The sequence below is a fragment of the Ammospiza nelsoni genome, chromosome 13, assembly GCF_027579445.1.
Source record: "Ammospiza nelsoni isolate bAmmNel1 chromosome 13, bAmmNel1.pri, whole genome shotgun sequence".
Lineage (NCBI taxonomy): Eukaryota > Metazoa > Chordata > Aves > Passeriformes > Passerellidae > Ammospiza > Ammospiza nelsoni.
The window spans coordinates 13429004-13447449 of NC_080645.1; the positions used below are offsets into that span (position 1 = coordinate 13429004).

At 38.6% G+C, this 18446-nt stretch overlaps 1 protein-coding gene across 2 annotated transcripts in view; it reads right to left on the reverse strand.

The window, feature by feature from the left end:
• Positions 1-105: 105 nt before the first annotated feature.
• SLC7A6 (solute carrier family 7 member 6) overlaps positions 106-18446 on the reverse strand; it is a 28978-nt gene continuing 10637 nt past the window's right edge. For both annotated transcript variants that reach the window (XM_059481324.1, XM_059481323.1), the window contains exons 4-10: positions 17216-17360; positions 14570-14693; positions 7735-7838; positions 6608-6704; positions 5769-5918; positions 4894-5077; positions 106-3727 (exon numbers count right to left, since the gene is read on the reverse strand). In XM_059481324.1, the coding sequence (XP_059337307.1) occupies positions 3633-3727; positions 4894-5077; positions 5769-5918; positions 6608-6704; positions 7735-7838; positions 14570-14693; positions 17216-17360 (899 nt within the window). In that variant the 3' untranslated portion in view covers positions 106-3632. The remainder of the gene's footprint in view (positions 3728-4893; positions 5078-5768; positions 5919-6607; positions 6705-7734; positions 7839-14569; positions 14694-17215; positions 17361-18446) is intronic.

Here is an 18446-nt window from a genome sequence, read left to right on the forward strand (position 1 = left end):
TTTTCCAGAGAAAGTTTGACCTTGTTCATGTTCATAACAGGTGTGCTATAAATGATCAATCGAAAAGCCAAATTATCAAAATGCAAAAGATTTTATTTTCCACGACCAAATACAGTCCTCAAAAACCACAGCCGGTGCTCCTGGAGGGGTTTGCAAAGCAGCGCCTCTCTCTGGCTGCTCCTCGCGGCCTTTCGGGGCTCCGCTCTGGCTGTGCTGCCCTGCACAGTAGCCCGGCCGCGGGCAGCGCCGTCCGCTGCCGCTAACCGAGGGCACGGCGGCTCCTCCCGCGCTGTGACAGCCGCGGACACGGCAGGAGCACAGCTCCGGCCCACAGCACCCGCCCCCGGGACAGGCTGTGCGCGGCACTCGCTTCTCTACACTCTTCCTCACTTGGAAGCTACTGAACAGTCAGTAAGTGAAGCTTGAATTTCTGCCTAGACAGATGCTGAAGCTCCGCCCTACAAGGATAACAGCTGCCATCCAGCCTTTCCCATGTGGAGATGTCGTCACCCCTGATAATAAGCCCCATGCCCTCCCTAAAGGGTTTTTCCTTATTTGTGGTGACAGAGCGTGGGCAGGGCATCCCCTCTTGTCTGATCGGAGGTCCATGCACCATTGGAAAGCTGAGCCTGTTTACACCCAACAAGACCCAAATCATGGATTGGTGAACCAAAACCAGCGCCCACAATTCAGCCCACAAAAAGAGAAACTTAAGGAATTTGGACCCAAATAGTGATTCTGAAATCATACATTGGTCTGAACCAAAAGGTGTTGCAATCACCGTATTTTTGCCACGGGTGTCTGCAGCCAAAACTCGAGGTGCATTGTCACACCTAGAGTGTTGGGTTGCTAAACAGGCCAATATTACATCATCTGCACTTTCTGACCTCCTGGCAGATGACAAAACAACAAGGCAAGTCACCCTACAAAATCACACCGCAATCTCCTACTACATAATCTTCAGTGGGAGGAGTTTGAGGGTTTTTGTTGCCTGAATCTGTCGGGGCTGGCTGAGGGTTCTTGAAAGGCTCCCAGAGATACACAGACACCAGGGACCTTTACTTTTGTTTTCCCAAAGCTGCATGCCCAAGAGTTTGTACCTGTAGCAAACGTACAGATGTGGAGGTACTGTTGGCAGCAGCCCTTCCAGTCATGACTAATATGTCAGGTTTCACAAGAAGATCGATGTGTCTTGCCCTGATGGGAAATGGAAGTCCTGGAAGGCACCCTATCCTACTGCTTTCTAATTCATTTGTTCCTAAATGTCAATTGACTTTCTTCACAAGTGACAAGTGTTTGAGCATATGAAATGCCTTGACCTATCCATTACTCTCCCCAGTAGTTTAACAGTTGAAGTAGAACAATGTGCATTTAAATTGTCAATTTTTTTTTTACCAAGTTTTCTTTACTCATTTAAAAATCACAGAAGTTGGCCGAGCTGAACCCAGGTCACCATTTTAATTTGCATTTGTAGATCTTTAAACAATTCTATTGTACATGTTTGGACACATGAAGTATTTCAGCACTCTCCTACTTGAGTCTGTCAAAAACAGCTGATAAGATTAGCTCTTAGCTGGTCAATGTCACTCATGGACTGGAGGCTGCAGCAGTACTGAGGCCAATCAGTCTTGACTAGTAATAACAAAAAGGAGTGGAGATGGCATTTTTGTTTGCTTCAGAGAAAAGTTAACAAGGCAGTGCAAAAATCCAAATTATCCCCACTATTATTCAGGTACCTGATGCAACTGTGGTGCACCCTTTGAGGTGTGTATTACTTCAGCCATAATCTTGTAATTTCAAGATTTAGTTCAACTTAAATGCACAAAACCATACATGTGGCCAAACTCAGGTCAACTGAGACATTCTGAACTAAGGTAAAAATCTCAGGTATGTTTTTGAAATACATACCTCCCTTTGCCAGACAAACAGGCTTCTTGTTAACTTTTACGGCACCAGAATTCAGTATCAAAACAGCCCTGATTCTAGGCTTACAGCTTTGGAATTTATACATAGACTATGAATCAGCATGTCTATGCTGCAGAAGTACCCTTATACTTCTGTTTTTATTTCTAGTTTTTCTCCCTGCTACTTAGCTGTCAAGATCTAGTATTGGCCACAGAAATTCTGCTATAGAAAGTGGTTTCTAGGAGGTTTTAGTGGTCACTTTTTAGTGAACAGCATTCAAATTTATGAACGGAATTTTCTCTCTGCTGAGGTAACTCAGCTACTGTGTCTTCACTGAAGCAATTAAACAACTGTTCACAGACTTCAAACTGAACATTTTGATTTTGGAGGTTTCATAAAACCTGGAAGAGATTTACAAAGCTGCAGCAACGCCTCTCCGAGTGGGTGCTCGGAGCCACCCTGGCTTGCTCTGGCACAGCGAGCTGCAGGGGACACTCCCCTGCTCCTCGGGAGGTTGGGAGAGCAGCTGAGCCTTTCCCCTTTGGGATGAGACAGCAGCATGACTTAGGGAGAAGGAGGAGAGTGGACCCCAATCGAGGCCAAAGCCCAGGTTTATTGCAGAACTCAAAGCAGAGCCCAAACCCAGCAGCTGCAGCCAACTGAAAATGGCAATTTGGAGTGTGCAGGGTGTTATAAAGGGGGGGAGCAAATCAGGGAGGGTTTGCCCACCTGCCAATGGGGATACAGGAGGGCGTGGGGACCAGGGAAACAGGCAGGTAGGAGAGCCAATAAGAGCCAGCCGAGGGAGGGGTCCCAGTGCCTGAACCTATCACTCAACGCCCTTGGTAGAAGTTTCTAGAGGGAGGGGATGGGCCGTTGAGTGATGGACAGGATGCTGGGGAGGGGTTAAGGGAAGGATTCAGCCACTTTTGGGGAACAGGTAGGGAGATTGACATAAAAAGGAGGGAGGAGGCAGCAGGGGCAGAACCATTATAACAGGGGGAAACTGGTATAAACCAAAGTACAACTTTATACAACTAAAACGTATGAGAACACAATACAACACAAAGTACCAAAGAGTTAACAAGAAAAAAATCAACCATTAATCAAATCTTCAGTGGCAAGGTGATTTAGTTGATTAAATCCTTGCCACAGTCGGATAAATTTCCATGTAGCATGGTTCAGTCTATAAATAATGGAGCAGAACTTAATTTATCATTAGGGGCAGAAAAACAAATGAAGTAGTTTGTTGTGACCAGTTTTCTTCTGAGAAAATAACTGAGACAGTACTGCAAATCATTTCATGCAAGCATCCATCAGAATTAAGCTGGAAATTACTTAGTCTTTGGAGTCAAAGTGGGTTTTAGTCTGATGTAATAATGCATTACTTCACCACCTGTTTCTGCTGAAATCTAATTTGATCCATTAGCTCTTACCATTGTGGTACCGATTCCGGAAAAGAAACAGTATTGACACACATCTTGTGTGAGTAGGTAATGAGTAGGCAATCATTATCCAATGAAAACCTGCCCTGAAAACATGCCATAGTTTAGGAGGATGACACAAGGGCATGACCCATGTTGGAATCCATCTGCAAGTAAGAATATTTTCAGCATTTCTGAAAGACCACCCAAACCAGTTTTTCTGTGTCTTCCAGTTCCAGCTCTTCCCTTTCTTTTGTGTAATTGCTTTGTCCTCCCTCCTGCTTCTTGCAATGGCTTTAAACTTTAGTTGGATTTGATTTCTGGTTTCTTTTCTTCATTTGGGTCCATCTCTGTTAAAACACAGTAACAGAGCAGCTGTATGTTCCGTGTGACTGCACCTGCAGAGAAATTGGAGACAGATTAGAACAACAGCCACCTATCTCAACTCTAATTACAAAACACATCTGGCTAACCAAAGCTATCAGGAATGCTGTCTCACCTCTCTTTAGGGAAACAAACAATAAAAGCTAGTACAATAACTTTGTCCCACTCATTTTTAACAAATCTTAAACTGTTCTGTTGATATCCTAGGGTGTTCTGCTTCTTAGGTACCCTGCCAAGTAACTGAATAAAATCTTTTTTCCCTATAATTAAGAATGTAAAATTTGTGGAATAAAGAAAGTAAAACTAATAGCATAGAGGGAAAGCTACAAGATTACTGAGTATTTACATACATTCTACTACTGCAGCACCACATCCTGCTTTCAGGGTCAGGTTATGCTATAAACCTTCCTTACCACATCCCTCATCATGGCTGTCTCACACAGTGACAATAACAAAGAGCACCGATAGAGAAAAGTTGAAATTTGTGTAATTTAACTGCTGGCAAACTGTAATTCAACAGAAGGCAAAATTCCATTCTTTACTGACATAAAATCTATCTATTTTCAAATAACCAATTCAGTAAAGCTGGACAGCTTGTGCTACCAAGAATGTTCACACCTTTTACAATCATCAATCTTGGTTCAAATTAAAGACTTTTTCCTGATGTTTTGGCTATTGCTGAATAATATCAAGGCTTCTTTTCTTTCCTCTTAGCTCTTCCTGCAGTTGGCAGGATGGGAGAGGGCAGGCAGCCTGGCAGGAGGATGTTCAGTACAGCTCACCCAAACTATGCAAAGGGCTCTTTCATGCTCCCTGGTGTCATGTCCAGCAATAGAAAAGGGTTGAGCAAGAAGTGTTTGCCTGTGGGAGTGTTTCCTCATACAGCTGTTGCTTGGAGACTGGCTGCACACTGGGCTGCCTGTGAGGTGTGTGATTGATTGCTCTTGCAGCAGCAGGGCTTTTTCGCCTCTTCACTCACTAAATTTTCTTTGACTTGACCAGCAAGTCTTCCCACCTTTTTTCTTCCTGTTCTGTCCCTCGTGCTGCTGGGGGTGCTGATGAGCTAGCTCTGGCTACTCAGCTGGGTCAGCCCACCACAACCCTTTCCATGAACAGATCAAGAGTCACCTACTTACTTTTCCCTTTCCTAACAACATCTCCAGCAAACAAAGAAACTTACCCATAAACTTGTTAATAAATTGAGGTCTCCTTGATGCAGGTAAATATACTCCCAAGAAAAAGAATGGAATTCCAGATAAAGCAATGCCAATTCCAATCACTGAATTTATAAAGTCACTATAGAGTGGCACTACCACCAGAAATATTGTGCATATACAGAATATTATCGGGAAAGCCAGACTCAGCTGTAGACAGAAAAAAGAGAACACAGTGTTAATGAAATATTCACTATCTATAGTTACAAACATTATGATACAGACTTTTCTCTCTGAAACCCACTCTGTAGAATTCTCTGCTCTTCCTCTCATATATCTGGCTATTTAGCACGATAAGCAAATTGCAGAATTATTCTTAACAGAACTGTTGCAAAATATTGCAAAAGTAATCAAGTATGGTAACTCTGTGTGCTGAAAGAAAGTGCATAGTGGCATGAAGTGTTTTTAGACAAAACCAGTAAAACTTGGGAAACAAGAATTACTGACTTTTTTGAGTAGAGTATCAAAGTATGAGGTTAGAGGATCAGATACCATCGAAGCTAAAGGTGATCCACAGAGTTACTTAACTTGAGCAATTCCAACCAGAGATTTCTGCTGCTAGATAAAAGGCTAACTACTGTGTTAGGCTCTTGAGACAATCTCCCGTGGGCAGACAGAAGGGGTACTTATTGAACTAGCATGTAATAGTAGAGTACACTGACACAACAATCTTACCTAGCAGACAGGCTAACTTTCATGGTATAATATCAAAGGGAAACCACACTTTATGTCCTGATCAATCTGTAACCTTTACACTTAACATGTATGGTCCAGATTTTAGACAGTACTTTTATATTATATGGAAGGCAGGGATTTTTAACAATTGTGTAATCAGTATTACCTTAAGAGGTCTAGGCCGATCTGGTTCTTTCCAACGTAGATATAACTGCCCAGCAATAGACAGACCAACAAAAAACCAGTAACTGAAACTGAAGTAATTAATCAGCTTGAAGACATCTTCCACAGCCAGGTAAATAAGGGTCATAAAACACTGTCAGAAAAGAACAAGACTAAGGATCTAAACACAAAGGTTTGAAACTTACTGTTTATCCTGGTTTTTGCCTTTAAGTAACACCTTACACTCCTTAGTGTCTGGCATAATTTTGTGCCTCAAAATATTACTCTCTCAGCAATCACCTTGATGATAGTATATTTTATCTCTTGTGAATTTTTTTTAAGTTTTCCTTTCAATAATCATATTCTTGTTCTGAAAAAGTTACTTTAATTCATTGACTGGATCACAATAAATGACATTCTTATTCAGGGGACTGGGTTTCTCAGCTGCTTTTAGATGCAGTAAGGATCTGAGAGAAGCACTGGGCTCTAGGAATTATTCAGTCTTGAGCAGAATAATTCAGGAATTATTCAGTCTTGAGCAGCAGAAATCTTTTATATACAGTATGTCAATTTTTAGTTGCAGTTTCAAATGCAGAAACTGAAAATGCAATCCATTGTAAACAGAACACATTTCTTATGGCATGGCCTTCTGCTAAACTGATGTTCTGATTTCAGCATGAAATTGAATACATACATGGACTAGTTCTTTTATACTTTTCTCATGTTATTTTTTATACATATATATTTGTGTACATTTTTCTAGCCCTGTGTTGAAGCTCCATTTTGAGGGAAGCTGTGCTGTGTGTCTCATCTAATTAGTTGAAAAGAAAAGCAATAACTTGCATTGAAGAGCAGAGCTGGCACAGGTGTGAACCTCTTTATGTGGATCATAGACAACAGATCAGGAAGGTGACCTTCCCGAGATCCTACAAAAAACAGCCTGAAAAAAAGAAGTAAAACACATGTTGAGATCACAGGCAAGAGAGAATATATTACAGAAAATCAAAGAACAATACCAGTCAAAATAAATGTTTACAACACTGAATTTCTGTCCTTTAAACTGGAACCTTCTTATAAAGGTGTATTGTACAACCATTGAGAGGTAAGCTTTTAGAAACAAGCTGTTAACAACCTTTTTTGTTTTAAATCGTCCTACAGGTAAAGTAGGGAATCTCTAAGGTAACTGAAACAAATTTTTATTGTTTCACAAAATTCTAAAAGCTAGCACTGAAATCATTCCAGCTTAGGGAAAAACAGTTTTCAATGTCAACCAGAAGAGATTGCCAGGTCCCTAAAATGATGTCACTCAACCACATGCTCAAAAAAACAAACACACAATTTTATTACCAACTGTTCTATATTGACTGCTTCACCAAATGATCATATTTCTTCTCAGTAGAGACATTGCAAATTCATTCAATGGATAGAAAGAATATTAAAATGCCTGGATAAATCTATTTAAAACTTTTGCTAGTTACATCCACAATCAGTGCTCAAAGAAAAGGTTCCAGACAGTATCCTAAGCTTTCTGATTGCAGCTTCATAGCAGTAGCAAGTTTTTTAGGGCTTTTCCAAGTACAAAGTTTTAAAATACTGATATTACAAGGTCAGTAAGTTTTAGATAAATACATTTGAAAACAAAAATTTGCTAGAATTATTCTATCAATTAAAATGGAAGGTAATGCAAACAATCAGAAAATTCATTTGATTCATTTTCACCAGACAAAATTAATTGGATCTTATAATTTTGCTCTGCATACACTCAGGAATGCTTTGGAGAAACAAGGCAGTGTTAAGGGTATATGTACAGACACACACAAAGGTTTGTTTAGATCTGTGGTTTTATTGTGGCTATTCATTATGGTTTGAGTTTTAAAAGTATTTTCTGCCTCTCTCATAACAGATCAGCATAACAGTAACATGTAAAAGGAATTATGAACATTTCTCAAGCTGAAAGAGGTATGCACTACCTTGATGATGCTAGAATTGAAGCATTAAGTCCTCCAAAGCAAGAAAAGGCTACAGCAATGGGAATCGTCCAGCTGAATATACCAAATACCCTGTCAGCAAATGTCTGATGAAAGGGAAAAGAAAAGGAAACATGAAAATATCTGCAAAAAAGAATATGTAAAAATATTATATCAGAGCTTTTGTAATACACTTGTATGGAAAAATAGTAACACAGTAAGAACAGTTCATAATGCAGCACAAGGAATCACACAGCTCTCTTATTTATTTATGGATTCTAAATACACACAAACTTCTTTAGCCAAGCATCTGAAGTCCTATTTTCTGCTCACAAGGGAAAAGAAAATGTTTTGAGCATTTTCTTCCCAATCCTAATATATTTTATTATCTAACTGACCTACAGAACACAAGTGAGCATTCTTTGGATTACTAAAAATATTACCTAACCAAACAGGGAAATGTCATATTGCAGTGAATAACCACTGCCAACATCACAGCTGCTGCTCATAGATTCTATTGTAGGAATCTACTTTAATTTCCTTTTTTTCCAGTTTCCTAAGCAGCATCTTTTTGTTTAGCTCCACTGGCAGGGCCTCTGGACTCTACTCTTACAACTTGGCAAATAACAGAGCAATTGATCTTATCAATTGCTCAATATTTGATGTTACTAGACAATACTGCAAGAAACTGTGGTGACTGTCCATGGTAGAGCTCTGAAACCAGGAAATCAGGAGCATCAAAGTTTAACAGCAAGTGGTAAGAGCCACTGATTGCCAGCAATCTTGGATCTAAAACAAAAATGGGTAATAATTTGCAATATACTGTCCTGGTCTATTCTGTTCAACCTCCTGGATGGAGAAAAAAGTCAGAGAGACCTAAAGTATCAGACAACACATTTGAAACATGAGGAAATTTAATTAATGCAGACTGACAGGGATTCCATCTCCCATCCTGGTCTGAGCATTGCACATATCTGGACACTGGCATGAAGTGAGGCAGAAATGCCCTCAGGCTGTTCAGAGGATGTGGGTGGAAGCCTTCCTACCCATCCCAAGCCTACCTACACATAACTAAATCACTTCCATCATTTCTTTTACAGAAGCAAACTAACAGTCATAGTAGCAAAAGAATCATGATTAAATTAGACAGCATGAAGTCACTATTTAGGGAAACACAAAGATACATACTCATATATAAGTATTCAAACAAAGATTTGAACATTTTACATCTTAGCAAGCAGCAGTCCCCTGAAGCAGAATGCAATTTGTTATGATCCAGTCAATGAATTAAGACAATTCCTCCAGAACAAGAATGAGGACAAGAAGAAAACTCTAGCAAGCAATTGTTGTAATATTTTAAAGGAATATTTAAACCTGAACTGCTGATTTCTGAAGCCAAACAATAAGTGAAATTACCAGACACAAAACTCCTGGAGGATTTTTTTTTAATATATGAAGTTAAGCTACAGAACAAGATGTTAGAGAATTAAGATGTTTAGTAAAACTGCCTAAAGGATAAGCATTTAGATAAGTAATATTAACAGCTGAAGCTAAAGAAGAGAGAAAAAAAAAAACTATTAATGCAATTTTATCCTGAAGGATGCAAATTAGCTAATATAACATTTGGAGAAATTTTTTCCCTCCAAAGATGTTCTTTGCAATGATGTTCTTTTCTATTTCCTTTTGAAACATCTGGAAATGGTCCAATGTGAATGACAAGTACAGGACTAACTCAAAGGCTATTTCCATCCTGTAATGTGTATCCAGTTGTTTTAGGAGATGCTAATACTGTTGCACACATCTTGGAAAGCAGTATTTATTCAAATGAACAGTAAAACTCACAAATTATATACAGACCAAAATGCTACAGATTCAATGTATTCTGGATGCAGGCTATGTGCTACATCAACTGTTGATCCAGCTCAAAGCCTAAATAAGTGATTTCCCTAGAGCTGTACAAGTCAGACTCTTCAAAAAATAGAGTAATGTGGTGAAAACCCCTAACAAACACTGTCATTTCCAATCTACTTTCTAATGCTGTAGTTGGGATTCATCAGAGCAAAGGGCAGAAAAACTTCAAGAGCTAAACTTGAGGTGAGGCAGTACAAAAGACTATTTTAATTGAGAATCATCTAAAAAAAGTTCAGCTTGGTTTGCCAAGTAGATTTACCTGCCTGCAAAATGATCTTTCAGCAAAACAAAGTTGAAAGGTCCCTGAAGTTTGCCTAATCTATCTATTGATATTAACCAGCTTTACATGAACATAAAGACCCACCTGCCTTTAGACAGGTGTTTCCTGACAGGGTTTCACCTTTATTTATAACAAAAATCAGCCAAGTTCATTACTACTACTCAGACACTTGAGTACAAATTTAAAGTACTTCAATACCCTCCTTTTAACAGATGCCAAGAAATGTCTTCTTCCAAGCTCAGCTATAGTCTCTTGTGAACAAAGAAACCCAAAGACCTCCACAGCATTTCTTGCTAAAAGAGATACTGAAGTCTAAGTAAAAGCAGCCACAGAAACATTCACTGCATGCATATCAGAGGATTATTTTGCATAAGAAGGCAGGGTAGAGGAAAGTACAACACAAAATCAAGTTATTAAGCACGCATACTGAGTGCACTGCACCAAGAAGGGAAAGGGGGAGGGAAAAGTAGCAGAGTTAGTGGCTGTTTTCTGCTAAAACCACAACTGTACAATCATGGATCCTCCAGAAATGAGCCAGACCTGGGCTTTGAGCTGAGCTCCTCACCAATTCTACTTTTAACTACAACTACTTCTGGGAGTTGTGAAGTACATATATAAAAACAAATGAGCTGGCAATGGAGGAAAGAATAGAGCATTTACAAAGGCATGTGGAGGATGACAGAGCCGCCTACCTGGAGGTAGCTATAAGCAGAAACATTTAGTCCACCATAACAGGAGAAAACCACCACTATGAGGATATCATCTCAGGGTTCTTCTGAGAAAGTCTAAAGAGCAAGAAGGATTAAGAGATTAAATTGTCATCTCTGCTATAGTCTGACAAATCCTGTAGTCCAGACTTGAATTATAACTGCTTCTAACAGCTTGGAAACAGAATTCAGAGAAGTGCTGATGTAACCCTTGCAAGTACAGATACAGTTCTTTTATGCCCTCCCATCCATTGAATATGTAAGGTATACATGGATACATGCACCCTGTAGGACATGCAGCTGGAATTGTCCCCTTTAGTTTTGATTTTTTTTTTCAAACATCAGGGAATAATAATGAAAGAAGAGGCTTTCCAGCCTTGCACTTCTCAGCTGAACTGCCCTTATTTAATCATAACTAAAATGTTACATTACTCCCAGAAGAATGGTCAAAAACTGAATTACAGCTTTGTTTCAAGGCATGAATGACTGAATAAACTCCATTTTATTTTTGTCTTGGGTTAGTTTGATCTCATGATCATCAGCTGGTAAGTTTTGAATGGTTTGCAAGAACACTTTTTTGTCCTTTTAAAGGTCCAAACAACAGTTCTGTACAAACAGGTTGAACTAAAAGCAGCAGAAATTCCAGCATAAAGAGTTGCCACAGCAAAATACACAGGATATTTCCTCACACTCAGTAATTCAGGCACACAGATGAGTAGCAAGGCCCACATACATATTACAAATCACAAGATGAGAACTGTTTCATCACACTTAGCTGCACATTAGAAGTGTACTTAGAGGCACACAAGAAATGTCAGACTACACTGAGAGCATAAGGAGCCACAAGCACATGTGAGGCTGGCAAAGCAGCACACAGTATTGATTGGAGGGACAAACGGACAAATGCAAAGAGAATGTAGCCTAACATGAATAGGAAACTTATACCAAAAAATACCCAAGGATTATCAGGTGTTTCTGTTAGGAAAGTTTAAAAGGCATTTACAGAGCCTCTTCACATTAACTCATTTCAAGATCCTATTGCCCAGGAGCTTTTCCAGACCAAGTTCCATTAACATTCAGAGCAGTAAGGGGATATATATGTGTGTATGTATATATATATATGAGCAATCTGACTGGTATTTTGGAAACACAATTAATTCTGCTTTGAAATTTTTCGTGAGGTGAAGTATAAATACATTCCCACATTACAGGAAGATCTGGCAGTCAGAATTACAGTATGTTTTATTAATTTTGAGCTTCTGAGGACTCTAAGGTGCTACTGCCTAACAAAAACAAACTCTTGATTAATGGCAATTAGGAAGCTGCACAAAAAAAAAAAAAACCACAAAGCACCTGAGCAGAAGTTTTCTCCCACTGCCATAGATTACATTGTCAGGATACTGTATGACATCTCTCCCCACTGACCAAATTAGATTTAGTGTCACATCTATTAAAAGGAAGAGTGCCCATCAACCAAACCCAGAAAATTGTAAAGGTGCAAAAGAAAACAATTTAAATGTGTCTCTTGTAATTCTCCTTTCAATTACCATGCTGTTTATCAATTCTACTCAAACAGACATAATTGTCTCATATTATTTGCAACAACTTTACTGGGAGAAAAAGGTACCAGTGCGGTAAGAAGTCCAGCATAATATTCCCACTTCATTTTTGGGTCACTGAATATAATCTTATGGCAAGAGAACCAGCACTACTCTGCTGCATTAATACACTGCATTCCTGCATGCCTGTAAGTTCTCTCTTCTGTACAGCCCACATTAAAATTTCCAGTGTCAGCTCCAACAGTAAAACAGTTCCATTAATATTTTCATGGAGGTGCTGAAGATATTTGATCTGAACCTTCTCAGGTATTTATCCTCTTCTTAGAGGATCTAAGGATCTTAGATCATCTCTCATAGCTAGCTGTAGAACAAGGGTTCAGTGTTTCCCAAGTCTATTACCTATCTCATACTGAAAATATAATATATCATTCTCAAGTTCAGCTTTTCAGCTTGGACTCCAAAGCCAGAGAACTTCCATGCAGCTGCCATCAGGAGTGTTGCATTGGCAGTGAATTACAGCTGGCTCCAAGAAAGAAGGCAAATAACTTACTGAACAACTCTCCCTCTAAAAGCAACTGCCTACCCTCAGTTTGAAGGTATGGACTGTGCTCTTCATCCAAAGAAACCTTACTGGGAAGTGCCTGTGCAACCAAAGAAGAGGAACATGACACTGATGGCTAAGGACGAGTGGATTTTCCTTTTCAGAAAAGAAGCCAGTGAAGCCAATGAAGGAAGAGAAGTAATACCCAAAAGGTCTAAGAAGAACTTAAAAATTTCTGTCTGAATTCAGTTAGAAAAAAGAAGAGCTCCATGTTGGCCTAGCTGTACTCAGATGAGGAGGCTTAGGGCAGTACCCACTATTCCGGCTCGTGCATCGAAAATCAGGTACAGGGTCCTGATATCTTTGTGGTTAGTTGAGAACAGTCAATAATTATTAAATACACCAAAGAAGAATAAAACAGCTGAAACACACAGCCTCCCACGTTTCAGTTCATCGAGGGAGCATGGCAAAGCAAAGCAAGCCTGCTCTAGAATATGAGAGCACCAGGGTGAACTGATGGATTTACACTGCACTCACAGGATGATATTCAAAGATGCAACTGAAGTCATCCTCTTTATCCCCAGTCTGCTGACAAAGCTGTACAGCTCCAAGAAAGATGACAGCTGGCTATGCAGGACAACTGTTTGCTTCAACCACTTTTAGCTCTTCCAAAGGAAGAGGTAAAAGAAGTAGGTTGCCAAACACCACCTATTGTAGGAACTCAATCAAGGCCCACAAACATGACCAAACACAGGTATCAAACTGTGCATTGGCAGCCAGTATGCTTCCAGTCAGGAGACAAAACAGCCCAGAAAGTGCTTGTGGAGCCAGCTGCCTCTTTCACAGACAAAAACACAATAGTAGTCTCAAAAAACATCAAAATGTTGTTCAGTAATAGTGAAAGATGAGGTAAAATGTCTGCTCTTCTTTATTTGTGTTTGTGCTACAGAGTAATTTTCATCTCCATAAAAGTTAATAGCAAAGGTTGTAAGGGTTTCCATAAGGAGGTAAAACAGAAGTCAGCTGTGAGACTCTGACAGGAATCACTGAAAAAGTGAGTGATTTGACACAGTCAGCAACCATCTGAAGAGCATTTACAAAACTTTTAAGCTGGCTGTTGCTGTATCACTTAAATTTCTTTAACAAAAAAACTTCAAAAAATCCATTTCTTAGCCCCAACACTGGGGCTATATGACATGAAGCCAATTGTGTTGTAAAAGGAGGGCATTTTATTATTTCTTTTCCCATATAACCCCTTGGCATGATTTTTTTGCCCCATCACCAATAAAAACAGCACAGAATGTGATCTGGAAAGATACTTTCATACTTCTTTTACTCAGAACTTTCAGTCCATTCAGAAACTGGAAATGGCTTCACTCCACCCCTTCCAGCTCAAAGCCTCTTCACTGAAAAGGAGAAAGCCACTTCACTTCTTCCCAATATAGCAACAAGGAGGCTGAAATGTAACTGCTGCTTGATTACACCAGACTTGAAAATGAAGCAATATTACTACCATGTTTCTTTAAAAATTCATCAATGTAATTTTCAACCTACGCCAACTTGCACCAACTACATAAAGGGCAACAAGCAATCTGTAGCTTGTGTCACATGCAAAATATCTGAGCAGATCAAAGTGCCTCAATTTCATCAGATTTCTTTGAATAACTTAATTCTCACCTCCTTTCTTCATTCATCCACTGAATACAATGTTCTATGTCTTCCTAAAGATTCCAGAGGATAGAATCTCTTCCACCACCCAAAGAATCTGGTTTTTGCTCATACCCTTACAATGATTTGTTAAGCATCTCAAACACTCACTTGTAACACTTGGTCAACTTACCACTGCCACAGCATCACTAGCGAGAACAGCATGAGAATCCAGCACTGTATAGTAAGCTATATTGGTCATAATATAGATAATAGTCACAATTGGCATAGACACTGCAATAGCCAGGGGCAAGTTCCTGTAAGACAAAAAAAATGCCAAAACTCCAAAACCCACAACGGTAGAAAAAGAAAACTTACACTAGTAACAGATTAAAGTTATTTATTTGTATCATTTACAATACAGAGAAAATTAATGAAACCAGCATAAAGATTTCAAAGAAGGTATCTATGGAATCAGAGTTTGGTTTCTTTTATAACTAGAAATTCTAATATAGAAGACTGGAAAAAAAATCAGATTTTTATACTAACTTACCACCTAAATTATGTGTAAAAAGGGATTCTCTGCAACTGCTCTTCAAACACTCCAAGGTTTCCACATCTGTAGTAACAGCCTTCAAACTTACATGCTTTAAATGATTTCCTAATGTCCATGTTAATTACCACATTTAGAACCCAGAGGCAAAGCTCTGAGGTTCTGCCCTCCTCCTCCCTGGGGAATGGGGTTGTCCTTTCAGCACCTCCTTCTGGAACTGATGCAGGGAGCTTTATTAAACCAAACCCCTGTTCTCATCTGCACTCATCACTGCAGAGAACAACCTAACTGGGCTGCACAACAGAGATGCAGATCTCAAACTGCTGAACAGCTATGTGGTGTATCCTACTAGCAAACACAGGTCTAGAAAGCTACACAGAACCAAGTCAAGAGTAACAGGAAACTGCTAACCTTTAGATGTGAGCAGGTAAGAGTTAACTGTGAGATAAAGTCACAGCCCTGAGTGTGCAGCTCCACAGAAACATATTTTTAATGTGCGGCTTTGGCTTTTATCAGTCTTATTCTTCCCTCAAACCTCACAGGAATATTCAAATGTTTCAAAAGGGGAAGCAGAATTGAGAATGTTACTCTCGCATTTGCCCAGCTTGAAATCAAATACAGCAGGGTGACATTGATGTGCATTTGCCATAAACATTGTTTGTAATAACAATAAAAAACCTCCAAAAAACAAAACGCCAAAGCATAAAAATTATCAGTCTGAGTATTTTGCAAGTCTGAAACTTTGCAAGTTTCCTCAAAAAATTCCTGAGGCCCAGAAGTCCAGCATCTGTCTGCTGCCATAGAAGCAGAAAAACAAACAGGGCCCACAATCCTGTATATAAATCAGTAAATTAGTAACTGGGAGTTCTGACTCTTCTTTCAGGTTGCACACTCATAGTAAGAGACCCATGAATCCCAGCACAGAGAAGAAAAAGAAGCAGTGAATTTAGTTCAGAAATATTACACAATGTAACAAAAATCTGAAATAGCATTTTAAGGCCTTTGCATCATCCAAGATTAACGCCAAGGGACGATGTCAAAAAAATTTGTGGATTGCAACTTTTGGGTGGATAAGCATGAAGGCACTACCAATCAAGTGAACATGAAAAATATGTAATTCTTATGGTAATTTTGTAAAAGTCTGGAATACCTCATTATTCCCAAGAACTGTCAATGCAGAAAGCTGAAATTTGAACTTCACTTTACCAGCTACCATTCTACCAAGAATGAAGCTTGTATTAGGCACTGATGCCTATCTAGAGCAAATGATTATGAAGAAATTTTCATCAGATATATATATATATATAAAATATATATACTATATATATAATATATATATAATTTTTTATATTTTATATATATATAAAAATATACTGTGAGAAAAATTGTTTTTCAAAACAATGCATCTAATAGAAGAGCTATCAAACTGATAACAGAGAACACTATACTTACTTTAAAAAGGAAAGGCATTGCAACAATACTCAAAAAAGAAGCTTTTCAGCAGAAAAAAGCCCATTATTGGAAGGACCAAATGACTGATGAAAATACAAAATGTGTGTCTTCTGAATATTTCTATCAAATCTTTGCAAGAGGATTTAGGGAAACAAACTGTAAATCTGGAATTCAATCTAACCAAAAATAGCTAGGTTTTCTTTAAAGTACTTATCCACTGTTTTAATAGATAGCTTTCCTGGTTAGACAAATGCCCAGCATAAAACTCAACATCCAACATAGAAGGGAATAAACTGCAAAAGTCAAAATCAGTTGGAAGAACTAAAAAAAAAATCTCATTCTTCTTTACCATTCAGCTATAGCAATCTGGATGCAAAAATCATCAAAGGGAATCTATTCTAACATAAAGGTGTCTGCTTACAGACTCACAACTGGGCAAGATTGGCCAATTACACTTTTAGAGTATAAACTCATGGAAAATATGAATATTCTTAAATATGAAATCAGAATGATTGCACAGGTAAACACAGACAACATTTAGGTACCACTGCAACAATGACACCTATTATAATAAATTGTAACAACATCTTGAACTGAAAGTTTATCCAGCACTGAATACAACATCCTGCAATCATCTACACTTAATTGTTCTTGCATTTTAATTTCTTTTTCACTTTTAATGGAGTTTAGTAAATCTTTGCCCTTGGCCATCCACAGCCTCACCAGCAGAGCAGTTCCACTCATTTCTGTATAAGCTCAGAATTCATTAGTGAGTAACAGCCACAAGCCCCCCAACCTGGGAACATCCCCATTTAGAAAGCTCAAATCATTTACCTTTCTGGGTTTTTGATTTCTTCTGTTACATAATTGAGTGTATCCCAGCCAGAGTAAGAAAACAAGGCAGAATATAATGCAAGGGAGATTTCTCCAATATCAATAGAGGATCCCTCAAAAGAGTTCTTGAAGTGCCCTGTGTGTCCTGTGTGGAAAAGATGTAATGAAAGACAGGATAATAAAATACAGTAAGTAATATTTTTCCATGTGCCACACAATTACAAAAACACCTCAGACACCCTAATTCCTTCAAATCTGCTTATTAAGAACGTTTTTCCAATTCTACTCCAAGTTTTAGCCATGAGAATTAGCATGGCATTTAAACTACTATCAGTTATTCTGTGTGTATGATACTGTTCTACAATTAAACACCTGGTTTGTCCACAGTAGCACAAGAAGTTCAGGAACATTAAGTTCAGACTAAGCTGTAAACAAATACTCAGGTTAAGTGTGGGGGTTTATAACATATATATTTAGAAAAATAACCCACTCAATTCTTCTTTATCCTTTTAAATTTTCAAACATTTAGCCTATGCAGAAAACAAAGATTACAAGAGACTTAGATAACTATGAAAAGAGAAACTCACACAAACACCTACAGGGATGTTTAAGGTTTTGCTACTAATAAGAGGAAACTGAGAAAAATTAACAGAGAATAAAGCTTTCCTGTTAAGATAAAATTTTCCTAAGCTAAAGTGTATGTTGGTGGTTTTTGGACCAGTATTTATGAAAACTTGTGCCATCTTTTGACTGTAAGCAAGTCAAGACAAGTTCATCAATCATAGTTTAATATTAAGACTCTCTATATATATAAACATACACAAAACCACCAAAAACAGAAAGGCAAGCTATTGTGCAACTCCAAAACATGCCCTATACTATGCATCCTCAAGTGTTTAAACTCCATTAAAACTGTAATATTTGAAGCCTCCAAAATATCTTTACTTATTTCTCTTTTCTACTTTTTATCCCAATCAGACATTGCTACTCCCTCAGCACAGACACAGGTGGAGTAACTGCTGAGTTAGAACAGAAAATGGAGACAATGTCAAGGAAATCAGATGGGAACAAGCTTGGTATCTACAAAACAAGGGATGGGCAGATGTGCTAAGGATTATGGTGCTCACTTATGCATATTCTTGATTGGTTCACAGTAATTATCTTGATCATGAACTTTCAACAATAACCTGTTAGAGCAAAGGACATAAATTGTCAGATTGCCAGGGAAAGA